A 22,853-nucleotide genomic window follows, 5' to 3' on the forward strand; every position below is an offset into this window, starting at 1 on the left:
AGCGGAGAGCTGACGGCTCATTCAGAAGTGTGTATGTACATGGCATCTCCTGTGTCGGCTTGTATGTATAATGTAAATGTTTTATGACAAGCTTCACAGTCCTGATTCAGGTGGTGAGTTTTGTTACCCTCGCCTGTACGGCGTCTCTATGGACAGGTCTTGTGTATTGAGCTTGATCATCTCGGGGGCTGACCTTGTGCACAGACATCCATGTACGGCCAGTCTCACAACTAGAATGGGCTGAGCCGCAATACCAGACGGACAAGGAGAAGAGTGGAAATAATTAACACCTTTCTCTAAATGCACATGGGGTGGATTTGTTGCAAACAGGGAAGTCAAAATTTGCTGAAAATTTATCACAGAAGATTTTGCCAATGGATGCCCTATAAAATCCCCTTTTTCCTGAGCATCGAGCCGGACCGTGCGTCAGATCACAAGTTGTCTCCTGTAAATGTATAGATAACCTCGAGGAGGCGCACCTTACTATCGTCACTGTACATGAGGCTTTTTACTGTTGGTTACAGTCGTGATAAAGTTTTCCACTTACCTGACATTATTGAATCTCATTAACTTTTTATAAGTGCAGCAGTAGACATAGTTATCTTGTGATCCTGTAAATGTCTCTCTAAAGGCGTGTGCACCTGTCTGATGGGTTTCGTGTCTCACTGAGTGATCAGTGGATGGTAGGGACATTGTATAAACTCTAATCGGTCCGCGTAAAAGGACCTTTAGTCTTGTATTTCTAGGGATTAGAGATGAGCGAACCCGAACAGTAAAGTTTGGGATTGGGCTGAATCCGAACACGGACTTCTCCCAGAAGTCCGTGAGAGAGTTTGAGACTTCTAGCCCTTACTATGACCATTTTAAAGCACCAAAGTTTGAGTCATCATTAACTTCTATGGGATTTGGGTCCTGGTTCAAGTTTGGGTACCTGAACTGAACTTTGGAATAAAGTACAACCAAACCTGAACTTCCACAGGTTCGCTCATCTCTACTAGGGACCCACTGGCTGTGTTTGTCCATTATTGTCACTATATAAATAAAAAGATTGTTATTTATTATGGTGGTCACCCAGATAAAACATTATTCTGTCCACACACACTGCTATTTAAGAGTGTTTTCTGGCTTTAAAGGAAGGAAGGAAGCCATCGCTAGCCGTCCGACCACCAGTCATCTGACTGCTGAGGCCACTGATTGGCTTCCTGACCCCACAGCCATCGCTAGCAGTCCGGCAGAGGCTATCGGTGTGATGGTGCTTAATCAGGGTGAGGATAACTGCATTTATCCGGATGGCCTCCCCATCATTTAGAAGAAGAATAATAAAATACGCTGTTAAAGGAACATTCCCACAATTGAAAGTTTTTATCTAACCACAGGATAAGCGATGAGATACTGATTGCAGGGGATTCAACTGATGGTCCCTGATTGAAACCCTTCTTGAATGGAGTGGAGGTGTGCATTTTCTTCCTTGGCTCCATTCATTAACTATGGAACTGCTGGAGAAAGCAGAGTATAACATTCTGCTATTTTTCGCAGTCCCATAGACCAGTGTTCCCCAACTCCAGCCCTTAAGGCCCACCAACAGGTCATGTTTTCAGGATTTCCATAGTATTGCACAGGTAATAATTCCATCACTTGTGTAATAGTAAGGAAATCCTGGAAACATGACCTGTTGGTGGGCCTTGAGGACTGGAGTTGGGGAACATTGCCTTAGACCATGAATAAAGGTGGAGTCAGCGCACCTCCATCACATTTAATAAGCCCCATTTTTAGTCACCAGAACCCGTTCTCAGGGTCTCGGCAGTTGTACATCGATTGATAAGTAAAGGCATGTTTATACTGACCGATGGCAACTGTTAAATGCCCGCTGATCAGCTATATTTTGCTGATTGACGGTTGTTGTACCACCTATTCACAGGCCGACTGTGCCTATGATGCACACAGAACGGTCAGTAATGGATCGTTCTGTGCACATATCCTGACCGTCTTCTCTGCAGCGCAGGTCCTGTTTACACAAGTGGATGTGCCGTTGAGAATGTTGATTTTTGTAAGCAAGCTTAAGGCTATGTGCCCACGATGCAGAAATGCTCTGGATTTTTCCTGAGCGTTAAAGATAATTTCACAATGTTTTTCTTGCTTGCCAGGTGATCAGCAGACTGACTACACTGCAGAGTTATTGGGAAGGAATGCTCATTACCAATAATCGTGCAGTGTAAATGCACCTTATGTTATCCACTATTATGTGGATAGCTTCCAATTGTGTTCATGCCCCTTTAAGAGCATATTCACATTGAATTTTTTTTTTTTTTTTTTTAGTTTTTCCACCAGCCGCCATTTTTTTGGACTAAAGAGCTGGTCAGTCTGAGGAAAGAACCTGTCATACCGATACAATAGTAGGTGGCACAAATTCATGTCCTCACACATCTGGTAAAGTGCAGATGCTTTCAATTTTACTGCTCAAAGCCATGTTCACACGTCGCACTTGGTTGCGAAAATGCAGCATTTTACTCTCCCAGCAAAGTGAATGAGATTCCTGAAGGCTCATGCACACATTGCTTATTTTTTTTTCCTTGCAGATTTGAAGCCATTTCATATCTGTGGCATGACAGCTTTCTTCAGCATCTTTGCTGTCGATTTCACCCACGGCTTTAACATGTTGCGTTTTTGCTGCATTTTTTTCCTGCAGGCTAAACCTGCTGTCTTGGCAGTACAGAAGCTGCTTACAAAAAGCAAGTTTTGCTGCGTTTTTCAGGATCCCACGGTTCAGCTTTGCCTCCAGCACAGAAGCATGAACACAGGTCACCAATGCAAGACATATGTGAAACCAAACCAGAAAACCATTTTTGGAAAAAAAGGCATTTTGATCAAATTATTTAGTGGAAAAAGATCTTTGTCTGAAAAAATAGTGACTATTCTGAACAAAAAAGTTCATGAAAAAATACACAATTACAAATATAACAGCGGGGGGAGATGAATTAGTCGGGAATAGTTTACCTAAGACATTGGCAGAGCATTGGGTTTGTAGGACACTAGTGATGATCGAGCATGCTCGTTGCTCGAGATTTACGAGCATGCTCGGGCGAGCACCTATTATTTTCAGGGTGCTTGGGCTTTAAGTTTTCGTCGCTCCGTGAACATGATTTGCGACTGTTTGACAGCTTTCATACATGTTTGGAATGCTGGAAAAACAGGTATTCCTCACATGTATTAAAGCTGTCAAACAGTCGCAAATCATGTTCACAGAGCGAAAATTTAACCCCCGAGCACGCTGAAGATAATAGGTGCTCGCCCGAGCATGCTCGTAAATCTCGAGTAACGAGCATGCTCAATCATCATTATAGGACACTAAAGAATGCAGCAAAAAAGGAAGTGCACTGCTCAAAAAAATAAAGGGAATACTTAAATAGCAGAATATAACTCCAAGTACATCAAACTTCTGTGAAATCAAACTGTCCACTTAGGAAGCAACACTGATTGAAAATCAATTTCACATGCTGTTGTGCAAAAGGAATAGACAATAGATGGAAATTATTGGCAATTATCAAGACACCCTCAATAAAGGAGTGGTTCTGCAGGTGGGGACCACAGACCACATCTCAGTACCAATGCTTTCTGGCTGATGTTTTTGTCACTTTTGAATGTTGGTTGTGCTTTCACACTCGTGGTAGCATGAGATGGACTGTACAACCCACAGAAGTTGCTTAGGTAGTTCAGCTCATCCAAGATGGCACATCAATGCGAGCTGTGGCAAGAAGGTTTGCTGTGTCTGTCAGCGTAGTGTCCAGAGGCTGGAGGCGCTACCAGGAAGACAGACCTGAATCCGATTGAGCACATCTGGGACATCATGTCTCCCTCCATCCACCAACGTCACGTTGCACCACAGACTGTCCAGGAGTTGGCGGATGCTTTAGTCCAGGTCTGGGAGGAGACCCCACAGGAGACCATCCTCACCCTCATCAGGAGCATGCCCAGGCGTTGTAGGGAGGTCATAGAGGCACGTGGAGGCCACACACAATACTGAGCCTCATTTTGACTTGTTTTAAGGACATTACATCAAAGTTGGATCAGCCTGTAGTGTGTATTTCCACTTTAATTTTGGGGGTGACTCCAAATCCAGGCCTCCATTGGTTAATAAATTTGATTTCCATTGATGATTTTTGTGTGATTTTGTTGTCAGCACATTCAACTTTGACAGAACAAAGTATTCAATGAGAATATTTCATTCATTCAGATCTAGGATGTGTTATCTGAGTGTTCCCTTTATTATTTTGAGCAGTGTATTTTACTCAGCGATTTTCCTGCCAGCAAATCCGTATCTGCAGCAGATTTTTGTGCTGCAAATACTGTATGTGTGCACACACCGCAAGTGTCCATCCAGCATGTGATTATTCCTGCATGATAAGGAGGACAGTCCTTGAAACGTATGCAAAGGGAATGGTGTCTATTCTCTAAATGTGGACCTGTATGAAAATTAGCATCCAACTTAATAGGGTGTGAAAATTAAAAAGCATCAAAATACCACCAAGGATGGGGCTGGTCGTGGTTTGCAAAAAGAAACCCAGTGTGCCCTATCTGTTCCAATACACAAAGCTGTGGAAATGTGCTGGTTTCAGTGGCAGCAGGCGTGCATGAGTACCAGGCGTGGGGTACTGTGTATAGGCACGTCTTCCACGGGACAGGCATCATGCCAAGGTTGTAGGCTCCAGGAATACCTCCGGCCCTTCACAGTGTTTGCACATTATGGTGAAGAACTTTACACAGCGGAAAAGTTTGTGGCTTTTATGAGCGACTAGATAAGAAAGTTAGTTTGTGAACATCTGGGACGTGACCCACTAATCTTTCCCTAGCAAGAACTGTGCGGGTAGTTCCCATTATTAATGGCTGTGCATGAACTGCAGATATGCCTACATGTCCAGATATGTCTGTGTTCATGATTAGCCCTTGCTGTAATTATACTAGCGGCACATTATACCATTCATTACTTGCTCGACTAGGCGTCCTCTGGAAATCTGCTAACACCTGCTAATCCCAGGTAGAGGAATACAAATGGCCGCATCCCTGAGAGCGCGGTAATTCCCGGAGCCAGTGCGCTTGGTAAGTGGCTACCAGGCCTCAACTTTGTGGGGGTTTTGGTTTTTTTTTCCCTACATCTCTATCAGTTAGGCCTCATTCACAGCTTTCCTTGTACAAGTGCTATATGTTTTTTTTCATGGACAGTCTATGGGGCTGTTCACATGTCAGATTTTTTTTCCTCGGACTGAGTGGTCCGTGCTAATTCGCGGTGATATGTCCTATATTGATCCGACTGTTAAATCAAAATTGCCAATGCAAGTCTATGGGTCAGTGACAGAATCTGACAGCTCTCTGATGCCATCCGTGTGCTGCCTGTTTTTTACTGACTGATGGGAGAAGGTAGAGAAACTTTTTTTTTTCTTAACATCATTGAAAAAAAACTGATGAAACTCTGACCACACTCTGCTGAAAATCTGATGAAATGGCCAGAGGCAAAGCGTCGTCTTCACCCTCACTTATTCTCTAAATTCTGTAAAGGTGCTGACAAAATGAAGACCACATGATTGCCCCTGACCACGATTGATCACTGTATCCTAGAGCTATATGGCACATGTGAAATGGCAGTGACACATTGCAACATTACATGTGATGATTTTTTATGGTGTCTCGTTGCAATTTCTGACTTACGACAACACAGTCTCATGTATCCCAATGTGTTGGGTTTTCTGTTGCTGGTCACAATTTGCGTTCAACACTTTTGCCATAGACTTCAGTGCAGATTGCACGCAACTTGGCGCAATCAGAGCTGTAAAGTAGTGGCGCTACAGTAGGTCGCATAAATGTTTTCGGTTGCGCGACTTGTCAGAGAAGCATGTCCGTGTAGCCCCAGCCTAATGCTACAGACTAGGATCACCTCCTGTTACTTAGAACAAACTAGCCGGTTCTCAGATGACTCCCAGTGCATCTGTCCTGGCCACATACAGCAGCATCCCGCCATGACTGCTGCCTCTCTTCTGCCCAATGTGACATCGGCAACCTCCTTACATTTATTTGCAGAAGTTTGCTTTTGGCGCCCAAGTTCTTGGAGTAGCTGATATCTGTGTAGGTTATGATTTCCTTTTGTATATGTCAGATTGGTTCCTATGTTTGTGGCCGTTTCTGGACTGCTGGTTTAAAGAGGTAGCCTCCTCCACGCTGATGGAGAATGTCTGGTTCAGGAAGACTCCCACGTCATCTCATTATTTCAATGGCTGCCATGTAATCCTACATTATTTATGTAGCCAGATGTAGCTTCCCAGGCAAGAACTGCAGATCGCTAAAAGGGAATGTGTCATCACAAAAGTTTTTTTTTGTTTTTTTTTTCATATCCCGATCTTTTATGAAAAAAAAATATATTCTTGTAGCGTGTTAGCCAGTAGATAGAAAAATATTTAGATTTGAGAGTCCTCAGTGGTTGATACCTTTTAATGGCTAACTGAACATCAGTTAGCCATTAAAAGGTATCAACCACTGAGGACTCTCAAATCTAAATATTTTTCTATGAAAAAAATAGAAATCTTGCTATTTTCTCAGTGGCCACTGGGGCTATTTTAGACTTCCACTTTTTTCACCTTTCAGAAACAGTTTTCATCAGGCTCTCTATCAGAGGCAGATGGCCTCTGTACACAGATGATGACACATTGGTCACCAATCACATGTCACAGCTTACCCTACTTCCCTCCCCTCTCAATAATGCCTTAATACAAAAGATAGGACTTACAAGATAGATAGATAATATAAAAGATATAGTGGCTATGTACATGTGTTGTCTTTTTAAAAAGCAGGAAGTTAGGCTGTGTGCCCACGATGCGTTTTTTAAGCATTTCCGCAGCGGCAATTCCGCTGCCTAAACTCTTGGTAGAAGGCCTGCCATGTTCCCCAATGATAATCCACGTGTGCTGTGCACATGCTGCGGATTACAATTGCTGAAAAATCCGCAGCACTACCTATTATTTTGCGGAAGTGCTGCGTTTTCGCTGCCATTGACTTGCATTGGAACGCATGAAATCCGCATCACTGCATCTGTACATGCGGAATCCATGCGTTTCAATGTGAGGATGGTACCCGGGTCTAGAGAAGAGGAGACTCTCCTCCGGACCCGGGTACCATAGAACATGTAAAAAAAAAAAAAGAATAAAATATACATTATACTTACCTTCTGATGGCCCCCGGTGTCTGTGCCATGTCTTGGCTTGCCGGCAGATCGCGGTGGACTAAAGGACCTGCGGTGACGTAATTTAGTCATGTGACGGGTCACGCGACCTCTGACGTCGGCAGGTCCTTTAGTCTACCGCGAGCTGCTGGCAAGCCAAGACAAGGACATTGGGGGCCATCAGAAGGTAAGTATAATATATTTATTTTTTACCCTTCTTTTATGGTCACACTATATAAATCCATGCCGGTTGCATGGATTTATATAGTGTGACCAAGTTGTCAAGCACTTTCCAAGTGATGCTAAAATCGCTTGGAAAGCGCTTGTCAACCCACATGTGGAAATGCATGTGAAGAACACTTCACATCCGCATGTCCCTGGCAGGAAAACTCATGTAAAATCCGCATGTACAATCCGCATGTACAATCCGCATGGGTTTTTTCTGCCAGGGAGATGCAGAAACGCTCAGGAACAAATCCGGAGCATTTCTGCATCGTGGGCACATAGCCTTAGTCTAAAAATTTCTGGTGGTCATTCTGAAATTTGCAAGATTTTGAGTGTTAGCATAGGTAGTAATCATCAGGTGGGGGGAACAAACATTTAACATACAAACCTGATTTAAACAGTAGGTAATTTTCTGATGATCGCTGATAAAGCAGTTGTCCAGGCTTGGTGTTTATTTTAACTTGGGACCTCAGTGCTGCAAGACAACATACTACCCTAATATAAGAGTGGTGAGCTGATCAATAAGGTCTGCCTTTGCTTATCTTAAAGGGGTTGTCCAGTCTTGGGCTTCAAGTCTGCTGACACTCTGTTACCGCAGACATGTGAATCCACACAGTTAGCACATTACGCACTGGCAGGATTCTCCGGTTACCAGAGCAGGTGGGCGCGTGACCTTAAGTATGCGATTTATACATCAGTACAAGAGAATAGAGCAAGGCCAGACATGTCTAGTCGGAAATGTGGCCGGAATCACATGCTTGGGGTCACACGATCTCCTGACTGTGCGCGCTGCGAGTATTCAGAAGTCTGCTGTCCTATATAGTGTCTGCAGACTTGAAACCCAAGCCTGGACAACCCCTTTAAGGTTAGCTAAGCCAGACCTTATTGATCAGCTCACTACTCTTATACTAGGGTAGTATGTTGTCTTGCAGCACTGAGCTCCCAAGTTGAAATCCAACCAAAAGCAGCTTGCATGTTCCCCTTGGGTTTGTGCTGGTTTCTCTCAATCACCTTTGGGTACGTGCCCATCATCAGGAGCAGCAGCAGTTTGGTTGCAGCTCATCTGTGCTGCGTCCAAACCGTTGCGTTGTACATTACAAGCACAGTGGATGGGATTTATAGGAATCCCATGCACACTCTGCTTTTACACTGTGTTCCAAATTATTATGCAAATAATATTTTCTCAGATTTTCCCAAATTACCTATATGAATTGCAGTCATTGTAATTTTCCAGTCAAATAACTATTAGAGTACAATTGAAAGGTTTTTGTACAAACTGCCTATGATAACAGTATCTTTTAAAAAAAAAATAAAACACTCAAACTGCACTCAAAATGCATGTTCCAAATTATTATGCACAGCAGAGTTTTCAACCTTTTCATTTTAATAAAGAACAAAAAATGGTCATTTTTGAAATTATAAGCATTAGCAGGTTATTACAAACTGAAATCAAACAGTTTTCAACTCAAAACTTTATTCTAGGTGATGTAACATTTGCATATAGGACCCCTTGTTCGAAAGGAGCTTCTGAACTCTCTCGTCCATTGAATTTGTCAGGTTTTGGATGGTTTCTGCTTCAATTGTTTTGCATGAGGACAGAATACCCTCCCAGAGCTGTTGCTTAGATGTGAACTGCCTCCCGCCATCATAGACACTCCTTTTGATGATGCTCCAGAGGTTCTCAATGGGGTTGAGGTCAGGGGAGCATGGGGGCCACACCATAAGTTTGTCCCCTTTTATGCCCATAGCAGCCAGAGATGCAGATGTGTTATGTGCAGCATGAGACGGGGCATTATCACTGCTGCTTCCTGACCATGGGGACGTAGCCTAAAAAACCCAAAATGTGCTCTTGGGTTTGTTTAGAATTTAGACTGTGAAATGTATGTACTATGTATCTAAAAAGATGGTATAAGGAGTTTTTAGATCCTTTTTTTATTGCAAATCTTGCTACAATCCGTTCACCATCTTAGACTCTGCAACCACCTTAAATAAATAATTGTAGCATTTCTTCTGTCAATCATTAGTTCTTTCTGTAATTTTGGGGAAGCTGATGTAATCGCCTATGGGACTTTCATCACACGGCCTGGTGTGTGACATATCTCTTATTATGAGGCTGCTTATTTGTGCCATAGGTTACACTCTTCTTGATATCCACTGGCTTCCTTAGGGTTGTATTAATTGGATCAGTCTTATTTTGTGTTATTTATTCTTTCTACATTTCTTGTCTTAAATGAACACTAACGTACTGGTTTTGCTCCTCACACAGCTTTCCAAGACCAATTTTTCCAACAATAATGACTTCCGGGCCCTGCTACAGTCCTTGTATGAGACCTTCAAGGAGTTCAAAATGCACGAGCAGATCGAGAACGAGTGCATCATCGGCCTGTTACAGCAACGCAGCCAGACCGTGTACAACGTACACTCCGACAACAAGCTCTCCGAGATGCTCGTCCTCTTTGAGAAGGGGCTGAAAAATGTCAAGGTAAGCTTTCTATGGTGGGCAGACTGTACGGCACAACCATGCGTGCAGAATTCAAGGGGCCGTCGCATCAGGGACATTTTTCTAGGATAGGACCTTTTTCTGGAGAATGGAGTCCCCATCGCGCTGTTTGGCATGGAGATTTGGCCACACTTGCCAAACTTTGTCTCATCATTTATAGAGAACTTCTGGAAATTTCTGAGAACGAAGGATCAGTTTTATTCAATCAGTAAATCAGTCAGCTAACAGTTATAATTGCATTTTCTTTCATTACCTAGTAGATTTGTCCGTGACCTATATAAAGGTGGTGGGAGATGCAAATGTGGATGGGAATAGTCTGTCATATGTTCGGGCAACTTCAGCATTAAAACATTTTGGGTCTGAAATGAAAAAACAACCATGGAAAGTTCCTTAATTCTGGATTCATAAATAAATTAACCCCCATCATTTTTGTCAGCTCATGTTCGGAGACAATGGTGTTGTCACTTGCTTTCTTCCAACATATTAAGAAAGTGTGAGATTGTGCAGAAGTTGTGACAGCCCCATCCTGGAAGAGATTTCCTCACCGTGAATATTCAACCCTGCTGACATCTGATGTCACTTGTAAAAGTTAACTACTTTTTGCTGCGCTGACAAGTTTGTGCTTTAAATCAGTTTATACGCCGCACATAAAATGTCTTCTGTGACTCTTTGTTCTGCGCTCTCAGGATGAATATGAGCAGCTGAACTATGCCCAACAGCTGAAGGAGAGGTTGGAGGCTTTCACCAGCGACTTCATCCCTCATATGAAGGAGGAAGAGGAGGTGAGTGATCCGTGCTCGGATACAGCCACTGTCCCTACGTGTAGATGGAAGGTCACCAGTCCTAACTTTTCATTCTTAGACACCCTCAGAGGTCTTTTCAATTGATACTTTCTATTTAAACCAATTTCTTCCTCCAATTTGGTCCTGCTCCATTAATTCTGCAATTTTTTTTTTTGGTGTGCCATTCTTTTTCAAAGTTATGCCCCAGGTAACAACAATGAATATTTCCCTTTAAGCAGCTGGGCATGTACCAAAGAACTTCTTTATGGGCATTTGCTTTTTCATCTCGGTGTCTGAAGTTCTGTAGTATTCATCCAGTTGGTTACCGAGGGGCATAAATTTAAAACAGAAGGTTCAAGGAAAAAAAAAAAAAAAAAGTTTGAGAATCAGTGTTTTTTTTCTGCTGTATATGTCCAGTTGGTTAAAGGGAAAATTTGCGTCTTTATTATCAGGGGTCACAACTTAGGAACAGGGGAGCACAAAGGAAAAAAAAATCTGTTCCTGCAATCCCAATTGGAGGAGTAACTTGGTTTAAATTAAAGAGAACCTGTTAGGTCGTATAACGCTATTACCTTGTTGATATAGGGTTAACCTATGGGTTGATAGTGTTATGAAGGTGCCTGGCTGCAATACTGAAAGTGCGGCACTCGGGAGAATATGACCTTTATCCCTCCCAGTAGCTGCCGACTTTGTCATGCAGCTGGTAGAACTTTCTGTCAGTCCAGGTTCTCTTAAAAATAAAAAAAAAATCAGGTGCTAGGTCCTCCTTAAGCTAAGTATCTTCATGAGATATGTAAATATAGACTAAACAAGCATTCTCTTAGGTTTTTCAGCCAATGTTGATGGAGTACTTTACTTATGATGAGCTCAAGGACATTAAAAAGATGGTGATCGCTCAGCATTGCTCCCAGAAAGACCCCACAGAGCTTCTCAGAGGGCTGAGTCTCTGGAATGAGGCCGAGGAGCTTCAGAAAGTGCTCAAGTATTCCGTGGATGAAAAGTCGGAGGAGGGTAAGGCCTACTGCCAGTGTGCTTATTGCTATTAAAAGAGTCTTCCCACAAAAAAACATATTGTCAATCCACAAGTGAGGTAAATGTCAGATTGCTGGCGGTCCTATTCCTCAGTTCCTTCTGCAGTCATAAGTGAATGGTGCAGCATGATTGTATATCACTGCTTCCGCTCCGTTCATTGCTTTTGAAACTGAGCAAAGTTGTTGAGTAGAGATGGTAGGCTATCCTCGTCTGTGCCATGGGAGCTGCAGCTGGGAATGCCCATACAGATGTCCCTAGGGGTCCTTGTGGTGGGGTCTCCAGCCATCTGTTACCAGCTCTCCTGTGGACAGGTGACCAATGTGTTTCTTGGTAAAACGCCTTTAAGGCTAGATCTCCAGTGTGATTTTTGGCCTTGCAACACAAGTTTGCCTTACTGCAGTGCCAGTTGCGACATTCAGGGAAGCGTGATGCAACAGTTGCAAAAATACAAACCGGCCAGTTTCATCATAACCACATTCACTTCATTAGTTCTGATTTAGCACTGTAAAATTGTGATCTTCATGTCACATGGCCAAAAGCTGCCCTATGCTGTGAATATTCAGACGGGCACATTAAGAATAGTAACTTGTATACAAGTTTGGGCTCTTAAACTGGACACCGACAACCTCTGTGTCCATCATTTTTTCCTCTCTCCTCATCTAGCACCTTGTCATCTACCTTCCTTTTCTTAGGCCTTGTCAATGGCACTTTTCAAAACTTCTGCCTTGCGCGCCCCTGCATGGTTTTTCTTTTGTTCCCGCTCCGCTCTATTTTTTCAGATATCTTCCCCTCTTCTTCTCTGTCTGTAAGTTTAGTCTTTTTGTCCGATTGGGCGTGTCCGTCTTCTTTTTGAACACGACTCCTTGGCAAAAAAAAAAAAAAGACTAAATTTATATAAAGGGAAGAGAGGTTTATATCTCTGGGACAAAAGAGAGAACATCAGGTTCACAAGAACCTCGGATTTACACCAGGTAAAAAAATGACATATTTATGGCAGATATGTAAATTACCGCACTCCTGGGGTGGTAGAGGTGCTCAGGTAGGGTTGCAAGCCCGTAGTGTAAACGTAAAATAACCTGGCACTCAATTGACATCGGAGTTATTATTTATGAAAGAATTTTTAATAATAAATTGCAGTACAACATGCAGATGTTTCGGTCACAAGGACCTTCATCGGTGTACAAGTTTATTATGTTGGAAGGAGTAAGGCTGTGGCCGGGTATGGCACAGAGCCTGACCAGAACTAACGGTGGATGCCGTGTTCCTCTCCCCATACGGCTGCACTTGGACTCTGCATCCCACAGTACTCTGTGCCTTACCCGGCCACAGCCTTACTCCTTCCAACATAATAAACTTGTACACCGATGAAGGTCCTTGTGACCGAAACATCTGCATGTTGTACTGCAATTTATTATTAAAAATTCTTTCATAAATAATAACTCCGATGTCAATTGAGTGCCAGGTTATTTTACGTTTTTATTTATGGCAGGTGACGGGTCGTCTTTAAGCAATGATGATTTGTAAAAGTTTCTCGTAGTTTCCTAAATTGCAATTCAGAATGTGAGCGCAGCTTTACTCCTGTCCTCAGCTTCAGTAGCTGGCCATCTGACTGCTGTATCCTATGGGCTGACACAAGGGTTGCCTTTCTGTACAGTCTGTGTGTAGCCCTCAATCCTTCTGCCGTCCGCTGGTACATACGGGCACATTTCCTATCTACTAGCTTTACATTGTCCTTGTCCTGATACTTTCCAGCGCAGTTATATGGGAGGTGATGGGACTGTATGCCGGCAGTACGCTCGGAACCATTTGTGATCTTCTCCTCTTCTTATAGAGCCAGCTGCTCAGCCGAGCGCAACATCCGTTTGTCATCTTCCTCCGGAGGTAATGCTGAAAATTTTTAGTTACCTTAATCCGCAGGAGCTGTGTCGTTGTAGCCAAGTAAACAGTAAATGGGCACAGCTGGCAAAGGCTGGATCTCTCTGGAAACATCTGTATCCTGTGCTTTGGGCACGAGGTGAGTCTCACTGCTATTAGGAGGGCGCCATGTTTCTCCACTGGTCAAAGGAAGAACACATCCATCTACTTAAAATGATGCCACGGGATTCTGGCACTAGTAGATGCCCCGGCCCCCTGCCACTGTGCTTAGTACAAGCTCCGGAGTCATGAATTGCACACTTGTCAACCCAGGGACAGATTATAAGTTGTAGCTTTCATCAAGACTATCGATATCACAGTACACATTGCTTAAAGACCTCTTCCAATCTTAGACATTCATGACTTGTAGATGTTGGTTCCACCTCTGGACACTGCACCTATCTCCAAAATTGGAGCACAAGTGTAGAGGACGGACATGTGCAACCTGCTCGGCTAACCATTTTTTTTATTTTACTCACTTATATAGCGCCATAAATTCGACAGCGCTTTACAGATATCATCATGACTGTCCCCATTGGGGCTCACACTCTATATTCCCTATCGGTATGTTTTTGGAGTGTGGGAGGAAACGAGAACCCAGGGGAAACCCACACAAACACAGGGAGAACATACAAACTCCTCGCAGATGTTGTTCTTGGTGGGATTTTAACTCGGGACCCCAGCGCTGCAAGACTACAGTGCTAACCACTAAGCCACCGTGCTGCCCTAATCTGCCACATAAGTGATTGGAGAGTCGCACACATGTCCAGCCACCTCTGCATTCACTCTCCACCTGGACGCAGTCACCATTAGCTTCTTCATCAGGGAAAACCGAGATCACAGGCGCCCACTCAGCAGATCAGTGCAAGTCCCAGATCTGTATCTATCAGACATGCATATAAATGTGTAGCACTGGAACACCCCTTTAATATACATCTGAGACGTTTTTCGCCATACCCCCTGCCCTTCCAGTATGGCATTTCATGACATTAACTCTTTGTCTTTGGAGATAACTATTATATAATGTCTTGCAATATTGTAGTCAGATGGCTTCTCCTCTGCTGTTCAGGTACGTAAAAAAAAACAAAAAAAAACCTAAGTGGGGAAAACCATCAGATTTTTCAGTTCTCCCTTTCCTGCTTTTCACTGTATTTTTGCAGCATCACGGCTAAAACTGGCATTAGATAAATGTCAGGGTCTGTGCCGTGGCCTGATGTAACGTGTATGGAGGCAGCACTGCTGGAATCAGGGCTGTGGAGTCGGTAAGCCAAACCTTCGACTCCGAGTCCTCAATTTCCATGACACCGACCAACACTTCACGACTCCGACTCCCTCATACACGGCTCATGTTTAAGTGATAATTTTATGGTAGGACTCATTTTTCTCAGCTAAAAGTCTAGACCCTTAGAACAGGAATAGCACTGACATTTATAGGACATTTCATAACATTCCCAAATTCTTATAAAAAGATATTCCCCACAAACTGCATTGAACTACTGCACCCAATTTATTATATATTTTAGGAGTCGGTCCATTTTATACCGACACCGACTCCACCAAAATGGGCACCGACTCCGACTCCACAGTTCTGGCTGGAATATACAGAATATGCCTAATCCGCTGTCTGCTGCCAGGGCTGTCTGCCTCTACCTGGCACTGCCATCTCATATATAATGCCAGCTTTCAGACTTGATAATTGCACACATACTATGTATGTGGATCAGGCTTTTATCACCACTGCTCTGTGACGCCCAGTATTTGTCTGACTACATTTAGCATCTGGGTGAATAATTACATAGGACGTGTCGTGTGTCTCTGTAATGGACACCAGCGTTATTCCATCTTCGCTTGCATTGTGTTTCCCAGTTGTGTGACACAGTGGGAACAATATATTGCTTGTTCATGCCTTTTCATAGTTACCTTGTCTTCAGGTTGATGCACGTGCCACCTTTTATTTTCCCTTTTTGCATTGTGATAAGTGTCTTTTTATAGGGAACTGGTACAATGGGGCAGCTGCTCACCTGGACCCGGAGCCAGATGAGGACTGGGTGTCCAGTAGGAAGGACGAGAGTCGTGCATATCAGGAGTGGGACGAGGATGCCGACATTGATGAGTCAGGTAGTCTCATGTAAATGAATGAACTACCACATACTATATGGCCCAGCTGAAGCCACCAAAAAAAGGATTTGACCTTCTTTAGCGGCTTATGCTCATTGTGACCTGTCCACCTTGCACTAGGCGTGAAACTAGCTAGAGAAGGCTTTCTCACATCTTTATTCATCAAATGCTTCTTTTCGCTACAGAGGAGCCTGAAGATGATGGGTATTCTTCATCCATAAGCGTGGCACAGCAAGAAAAGGAGCTGCTGCAAGGATTAATCCAGAATGTTCTCCCCCATGTTGGTCACTCAGTGAAGACCCTCGTACTTGCCTACAGTTCGGCAGTGAGCAGCAAAATGGTAGGACCATCCCTGATGGCGATTTCCTGGGATTAATCGCTCAGGCATATGCTATAATTGGAGTTTTGCTTTATTAGATCCGTCAGATGCTGGAGTTTTGCCCCAATTTAGAACACCTGGATCTTACTCAGACGGACGTTTCAGACTCTGCCTTTGATGGGTACGTCAATGTATTACAAGAAAGAAATCCTCACTGTTTATGTTCAAAGGGAAAATCTCCTAAGTGCGTTTTATGTGTCCTGTAAGCCTCTGTGATACTTCTGAACAGCTAACAACTTAGGGTATGTGCACACATTAAAGCACCACTCCAGCATTTTTTTTTTTTTTAGCGCTGGAGTGGCGCTTTAAATGTAAGCCTCCTGCCCCCAGTCTTATACTCACCCTCTGGCGTCTTCACAATTTTTTCGATGCCGCTTCTGTCCCCCCACACCATCCCGTTCCCTTAACTTCTGACTGGCTGGAAGTCAGAAGCTACGTCACTTAAGCGCAATGCAAGTCTTTGGGAGACATAACGAATCTCTCATAGACTTGTATTGTAATGTGACCTCCGCGCAGCTCCATGAAACCCTGGAGTGATCCAGCAGATCACTTTTCGCCGACGTGAGCAGTGTTGAAAACTGGTGAAAATTCCGGAAGGTGAATATCAGACAGGGGACTAACATTTAAATCTCCACTCCAGAGGAGCAATAAAAAAACCACGAGTGGTGCTTTAAGTATTTGCATCAGAAAATTCTGCACCGAAAAATGCTGCAGTTTACAGTACCAGCAAAGTGAATGGGATTTCTGAAATCTACACACGCTGCTTATTTATTTCCCTTGCTTTTTCACATCTCCAGCTTGTCAATCATTTCAGTTTTTTTCACGCATTCAAATGAATGGGACAAAAAACGTGTCAAAAATCCGCTCCTATTTTACTCAGTGTTTTTCCTGCCAAGAGATGCGTTTTTGGTGCAGAAATTTCTTCTGCAAATCTCATACTATTTTTTCTACAGGTCTCTACTATGTCATCATATGTGGCTCTTAGGATCATATCATGTCTCCTACTGGTTCACAATGAACGTGAACATTTACCTTGTGACGTTAGATACACAAAAGGACACTGCTGTGTAATATCTGGATAGTTTTTGACGACTGCTTTCAGATGGCCATACAATATGCGTGTTTTATAGCTTTTTAGATTCTTTTTTTATTGCTGAGACCATGAATGGTGTTTAAAGTAAAGGGTCTGTGGTGCTCTATCCTCGGCAGTAGGCTGGAAAGCCCTTCTTTCTAGAGGTCAGAAGGCAAGTTAGACAATAAAGGCACGTTTATGGCACATCATGCACCATAAATGTCTGATAGGTGCAGGACCCACGACTGGGGCCTGGAACAGTTTTGAGAACAGGGTCCGGGCACTGTCTAGAAAGGAAGACCTGCATACCTTTCTCCATTAATTTCTATGGGAGCTCTAAAAAAAAAACTGAGCACACAAAACTTCTGTCCCTCTTAATCCCACTGGCCTGGCTTACAGATGTAGCAGATTAATACAAACATTATGTAAACTGTGGGCAGCATGAGGCAGGGGCAGAGACTCTAACTACAGTGATGTCACATTATGCTGTGTGCTGTTGTTTCAATACAATCAGTGTTTTATCAGCAGGAGATTATCACTGCTGGACTAGCTTCCCTATGCCTCCGCCCCAGCAGTGATAAGCAGCTGTCATAATACAGTGCAGAAAGCTGTGCTGTGGGTGGGGGCAGCTCTCTGAGCTTGTGTATCACAAGTGCTGCACCCATTAAAGTAAGTGACACATCGCTGGAACCAGGGTCTCTACCCCTACATAATGCTGCTCTCAGATGGTTTAGCAAAAACCTGCTGACAGCTACCCTTTAAAATGTTGATCTAGTGTCAGATTGTGTTCCCATGCACTGACAAACCTTTCCCCTTTGTTTTAATACTATATTTTTTCTCTTTCAGGTGGTATTTCGGTAGTTGTCAAGGGCTTCGTCACCTTGACTTGTCTGGATGTGATAAGATCAGTGACCTGACGCTGGAAAGGCTGAGCCTTGCACTCGGCTTGCTACCTTCTTACAGAAAAGCTTTATTTAAATGTTCCCGAAATATCAAAAATGCTAAATCGGCCTGGGGGAGAAAAGACATGACCAACAGGATGAGGACTAGCACCATGCAATGCATCGGTGGGCAATGCGGGCTCTTCCCTGAAGAGCTATGGACGCGGTGTAGCCCTTCGGATGGCTATCCGTCTGCACCTTTCTGGATTTTACATTCTGAGAGGCTGGCTGACATTGAGGACGCCGCCGACTGGAAGTACAGAAATACTGATGGACTATGTGTGTTGGAGATGTCCTCCAGAATGAATTGTTTTTCTAATGGGTTTTGCACCAGAAAGCCTGAAGTGAGGACTAATGGCAGCTGGCAGCAGCGATATCACTCGGATGCTTACACCTATTGTGGCCATTCATTCTGTGCCGCTGGAGCAAAGCTAAGGACTATACAAGCACTCCCAGAGCCCTCCGCACTGTGCCAAGGCGGCAAGAGGACTCCTCAGTCAGAGGGTGGTAGAGACGCTCACTCTGGGGGTGCAAAGTCTGAGCCCCGCGCTGCCCGTGTGCTACAGTTACTCAGCCTCTCCGGGTGTCATCAGATCACGGATCATGGGCTCAGGTACGTGGATCATCACTCAGTAGCATTTTCCTTCCGATTGCTGGCACCTTATTGCAGTCATAAACATTTATAGATGGTAGGAAGCGATCGAATAACCCACTGAAACTGAGTTTTCCAAGTTATCCCCCACCCATATAGTAGAAGAAGCCTTACTGATCGCTAAAGGACATACCCCTAGTGATCCCAAGAACAGGGCTCTGTGAATCGCTGGCATGAATAGAGTAAAGATGGCAGTGCTCAACCTTTGCTCCATTTATTGAGAGCGCTGTACTCTGCAGACATAGTTAAATAGCTTAGATCCAATGCAGCTCCTGTACTTAAAGGATTTTTCTACCTCACACAGAAGATGTCGGCATCAATGTCTAACAGCCACTGACAGATTTCAGCTCTGATCACTGCTGTTAACCACTTAAATAGTCAGTATGATTATGGCAATACCAAACTTGTAAGTTTTTTGTTTTTGTTAAAAAAAAAAAAAAATTCAGAACCTGCTTTGTCACTATCTTTTTGAGAACTGTAACTTTTACCTGTAATGTTGTGTTTTTTTTGTTTTTTTTTCTGATACCATTTTGGGACACGCACAACATTTTGATCGCTTTCTACTACTATTATATTTGTACTAGCTAACGAACCCGTTCTACGTCCGGGTGGCGAGCATTTTTATTGGTATATGGTCTTCCATGCTGGTATTTCTGCTGCCCCCATCCTGGTATTTCTGCTGCCCCCATCCTGTCCCCACCATCCTATCCTGGTATGCATGGCACCTCATCCTGGTATGCATGGTACCCCTCATCCCTATCCTGGTATGCATGATCCCTCATCCCCAATCCTGGAATTTTTTTTTTTTTGTTACGGGTACCATTTTTGGACACACACAACATTTTGATCGCTTTCTACTACTATTATATTTATACTAGCTAATGAACCCGTTCTACGCCCGGGTGGCGAGCATTTTTATTGGTATATGGTCTCCCATACTGGTATGTGCTGCCCCCTTCCTGGTATTTCTGCTGCCCCCTTCCTGGTATTTCTGCTGCCCCCTTCCTGGTATTTCTGCTGCCCCCATCCTGGTATTTCTGCTGCCCCCATCCTGGTATTTGTGCTGCCCCCATCCTGTCCCCACCATCCCCAATCTTGGTATGCATGGCTCCCCTCATCCCCAATCCTGGTATGCATGGCACCCCTCATCCCCAATCCTGGTATGCATGGCACTCCTCATCCCCCAATCCTGGTTTGCATGGCACCCCTCATCCCCCTATCCTGGTATGCATGGCTCCCCTCATCCCCCCAATCCTGGTATGCATGGCACCCCTCATCCCCCAATCCTGGTATGCATGGCACCCCTCATCCCGTGCCCCCAAATCCTGGTATGCATGGTACCCACCCCCCACCCCCCAATCCTGGTATGCATGGCACCCCCCCCCCCCCCCCCCCAATCCTGGTATGCATGGCACACCTCACCCCCCCCACCCCCCTAATCCTGGTATGCATGGCACCCTTCACCCCCCCCAATATGGGGGGACCTGGACGGGGGACCATGTCTGCAATATGGGGGGACCTGGACGGGGGACCATGTCTGCAATATGGGGGGACCTGGACGGGGGACCATGTCTGCAATATGGGGGGACCTGGACGGGGGACCATGTCTGCAATATGGGGGGACCTGGACGGGGGACCATGTCTGCAATATGGGGGGACCTGGACGGGGGACCATGTCTGCAATATGGGGGGACCTGGACGGGGGACCATGTCTGCAATATGGGGGGACCTGGACGGGGGACCATGTCTGCAATATGGGGGGACCTGGACGGGGGACCATGTCTGCAATATGGGGGGACCTGGACGGGGGACCATGTCTGCAATATGGGGGGACCTGGACGGGGGACCATGTCTGCAATATGGGGGGACCTGGACGGGGGACCATGTCTGCAATATGGGGGGACCTGGACGGGGGACCATGTCTGCAATATGAGGACCAGTTCAAAAGGTGTATAGAAAATAAAATGGTATCACTAAAAATGTCACTTTGTCATGCAAATAAAGCAGCCCCCCCAAATTAAATGTTTTTCTGTGTGCGGCCCATATGCCCAGCTAAGTTTGAGACCCCTGCTTTAGAAGCTGCTGTATCCTCCTCTACCTAGGGTCTATAATGTACTCAGAGCTCTTATTACATGGCGGATAAATAATATCCTGTATGAAGTAAAGCCCTGGCTCCTGGCTGGGGGTGAGGAAGAATTTCGCCTGACCAGCGTTTTGCTGATTTGTTGCCCCTTGTGATACATTGGTGAATTCATTTGCCATGTTTTTGATTCTCTTGTGGTGAATTTATGAGGAAAAAATAGTTGATCTGCCATTATATTGTATGGTCCTTTTGACTCAACAAAATGGCAAACAGGTGAAATCCTGCCAGATGTGAGCCCAAGGCTCCGACTATTCAGAAGATGTATGGGATCAGATCCCCCTCCTGAGAAGAGACTCCCCCAGACACTAATGTGAAAGTGAAACCTGCGTCCTGTAATACTGCGGGAAAGCGTCTGATTTCCTAGTGACATCTATTCATAAAAAGTCTTCGCATTTCATCTTCTGTCTAGGTTGATGGTTTTCTCATAACCAGTAGGCCCTCTTTAAGAGTGAAACTGTAGTGTAAAGCATTGGAGAGCCAAGTTCGGCTTGTTAAAGGGTATGTGACTGTTAGGATGAATCTTTCCCATGGTGCACTGCAGTAGCAGCTTTCATTCACTGAGAAAATAAATCTAAAATCCCCCAAAAACCCTTTAAGAGGAGAATTGGCAGCTAGCAGATGGCAAAATGTGCAGCATTTCTCATATTAAGGATGGTGTCATTATAAAATCCTGATAATTATGTGTTTGGGTTAATTACAGGGCGTTGACTTTAGGCGGAGGATTACCATACCTGGAACACCTAAATCTCTCTGGATGTGTCAATGTGACTGGATCTGGACTCCAGGATCTGGTGTCGTCGTGTCCGACTCTTAATGATGAGCACTTCTACTACTGTGACAACATTAATGGTAATGTGCATTGTGTGATGAGCCTGTCTTCTCTTCCTGTCCGGTGTGCTTGGCCCTACTAAGTATTTAGCCCCATGCATTAAAGAGTGTCTGCCCCTTCAGCGGAGCGTACATTGCCAGGAGCTTATCCTGTCATTCCGGATCTGCCTGATGGGAAGTGCTAGGCTGAAAAGCGTTAGATAACCCCATCCGCAGAGTGCTAATGATTGTAAGTCTCATCCAGGAGGTGTTTAGCAATGTACGGACATGTCCGAGCTGTCGGCAGTCACATGTACGTTCGGTACATAGTGTGCCTCAGGGTGCAGTCATATAGGTCGTATACGCAGCAGAGTTTACAGACAGAACATTTTATGTGTATTACACTAACAATACATTTTACCAAATCTCATGCAGGCTAGTTGGACCGGCTGGTCCATGGCTTTTTAAACTGGTTTTCTCTGACACATCGCGGTCTTTCAGAGACAACACGTGGCTGAAGCATGCTGCCCGCGGATCAGCTGTCAGGTTCCCTTTAAACTGATATGTCCAGAAATGCTATTGACCTGCAGGTAAAGGTAAATGGCGTTGAAACCCTGTGTAGCCAGATTATAAGAAAAGCTGCTGCAGGGAGCAAACAAAGTTTTATTCTCCTTGAAACCGCTCTCTCCCAGTCACCGGGGCTGTGCAAGGAAGCGATTAAGTGACCGCTCACTGCGCTGGGGGCCGGGCTGTAATCTGTCCGGGCACATTGATTGACAGCCTGCTCTGCAGTGTATTGTGAGCTTGTGTGTGCAGAGCGGACTGTCACGCAAAGTGCCAGAGAATGATAACAGCTCGGCCGTCTTGGTTGTGAGCAGTGACTCAATCACTTCCCTTCAATGCTCCTGTGACTCCGAGAGCAGATCAACTCTCTAGCTCCTGGTAAATAGCATTTCTGGGCAGGTCAGGTTCCCTTTATAACTAGGGCTCCATTTCCACAGACCGGCAGCACATGACTTCACGGACCGGTGTTCATAGATCATGATTTCTGCTATACATAGAAGGGCTGATGCACTGCTATGCT

The 22,853-nt window shown here is 44.6% G+C and overlaps 1 protein-coding gene across 1 annotated transcript in view; it reads left to right on the plus strand.

Annotated features, from left to right (window-relative positions):
- Positions 1-22,853, plus strand: part of FBXL5 (F-box and leucine rich repeat protein 5) — a 43,596-nt gene that overhangs the window by 16,773 nt on the left and 3,970 nt on the right. The window contains exons 2-10 of the mRNA XM_073647290.1: positions 9,696-9,911; positions 10,616-10,711; positions 11,536-11,722; positions 13,575-13,757; positions 15,650-15,775; positions 15,961-16,115; positions 16,193-16,275; positions 18,073-18,780; positions 21,663-21,811. Coding sequence (XP_073503391.1) covers positions 9,696-9,911; positions 10,616-10,711; positions 11,536-11,722; positions 13,575-13,757; positions 15,650-15,775; positions 15,961-16,115; positions 16,193-16,275; positions 18,073-18,780; positions 21,663-21,811 — 1,903 coding nt within the window. The remainder of the gene's footprint in view (positions 1-9,695; positions 9,912-10,615; positions 10,712-11,535; positions 11,723-13,574; positions 13,758-15,649; positions 15,776-15,960; positions 16,116-16,192; positions 16,276-18,072; positions 18,781-21,662; positions 21,812-22,853) is intronic.

This window comes from Phyllobates terribilis, unplaced genomic scaffold, assembly GCF_046119375.1.
Source record: "Phyllobates terribilis strain yellow unplaced genomic scaffold, ASM4611937v1 Scaffold_1__5_contigs__length_1240528914, whole genome shotgun sequence".
Lineage (NCBI taxonomy): Eukaryota > Metazoa > Chordata > Amphibia > Anura > Dendrobatidae > Phyllobates > Phyllobates terribilis.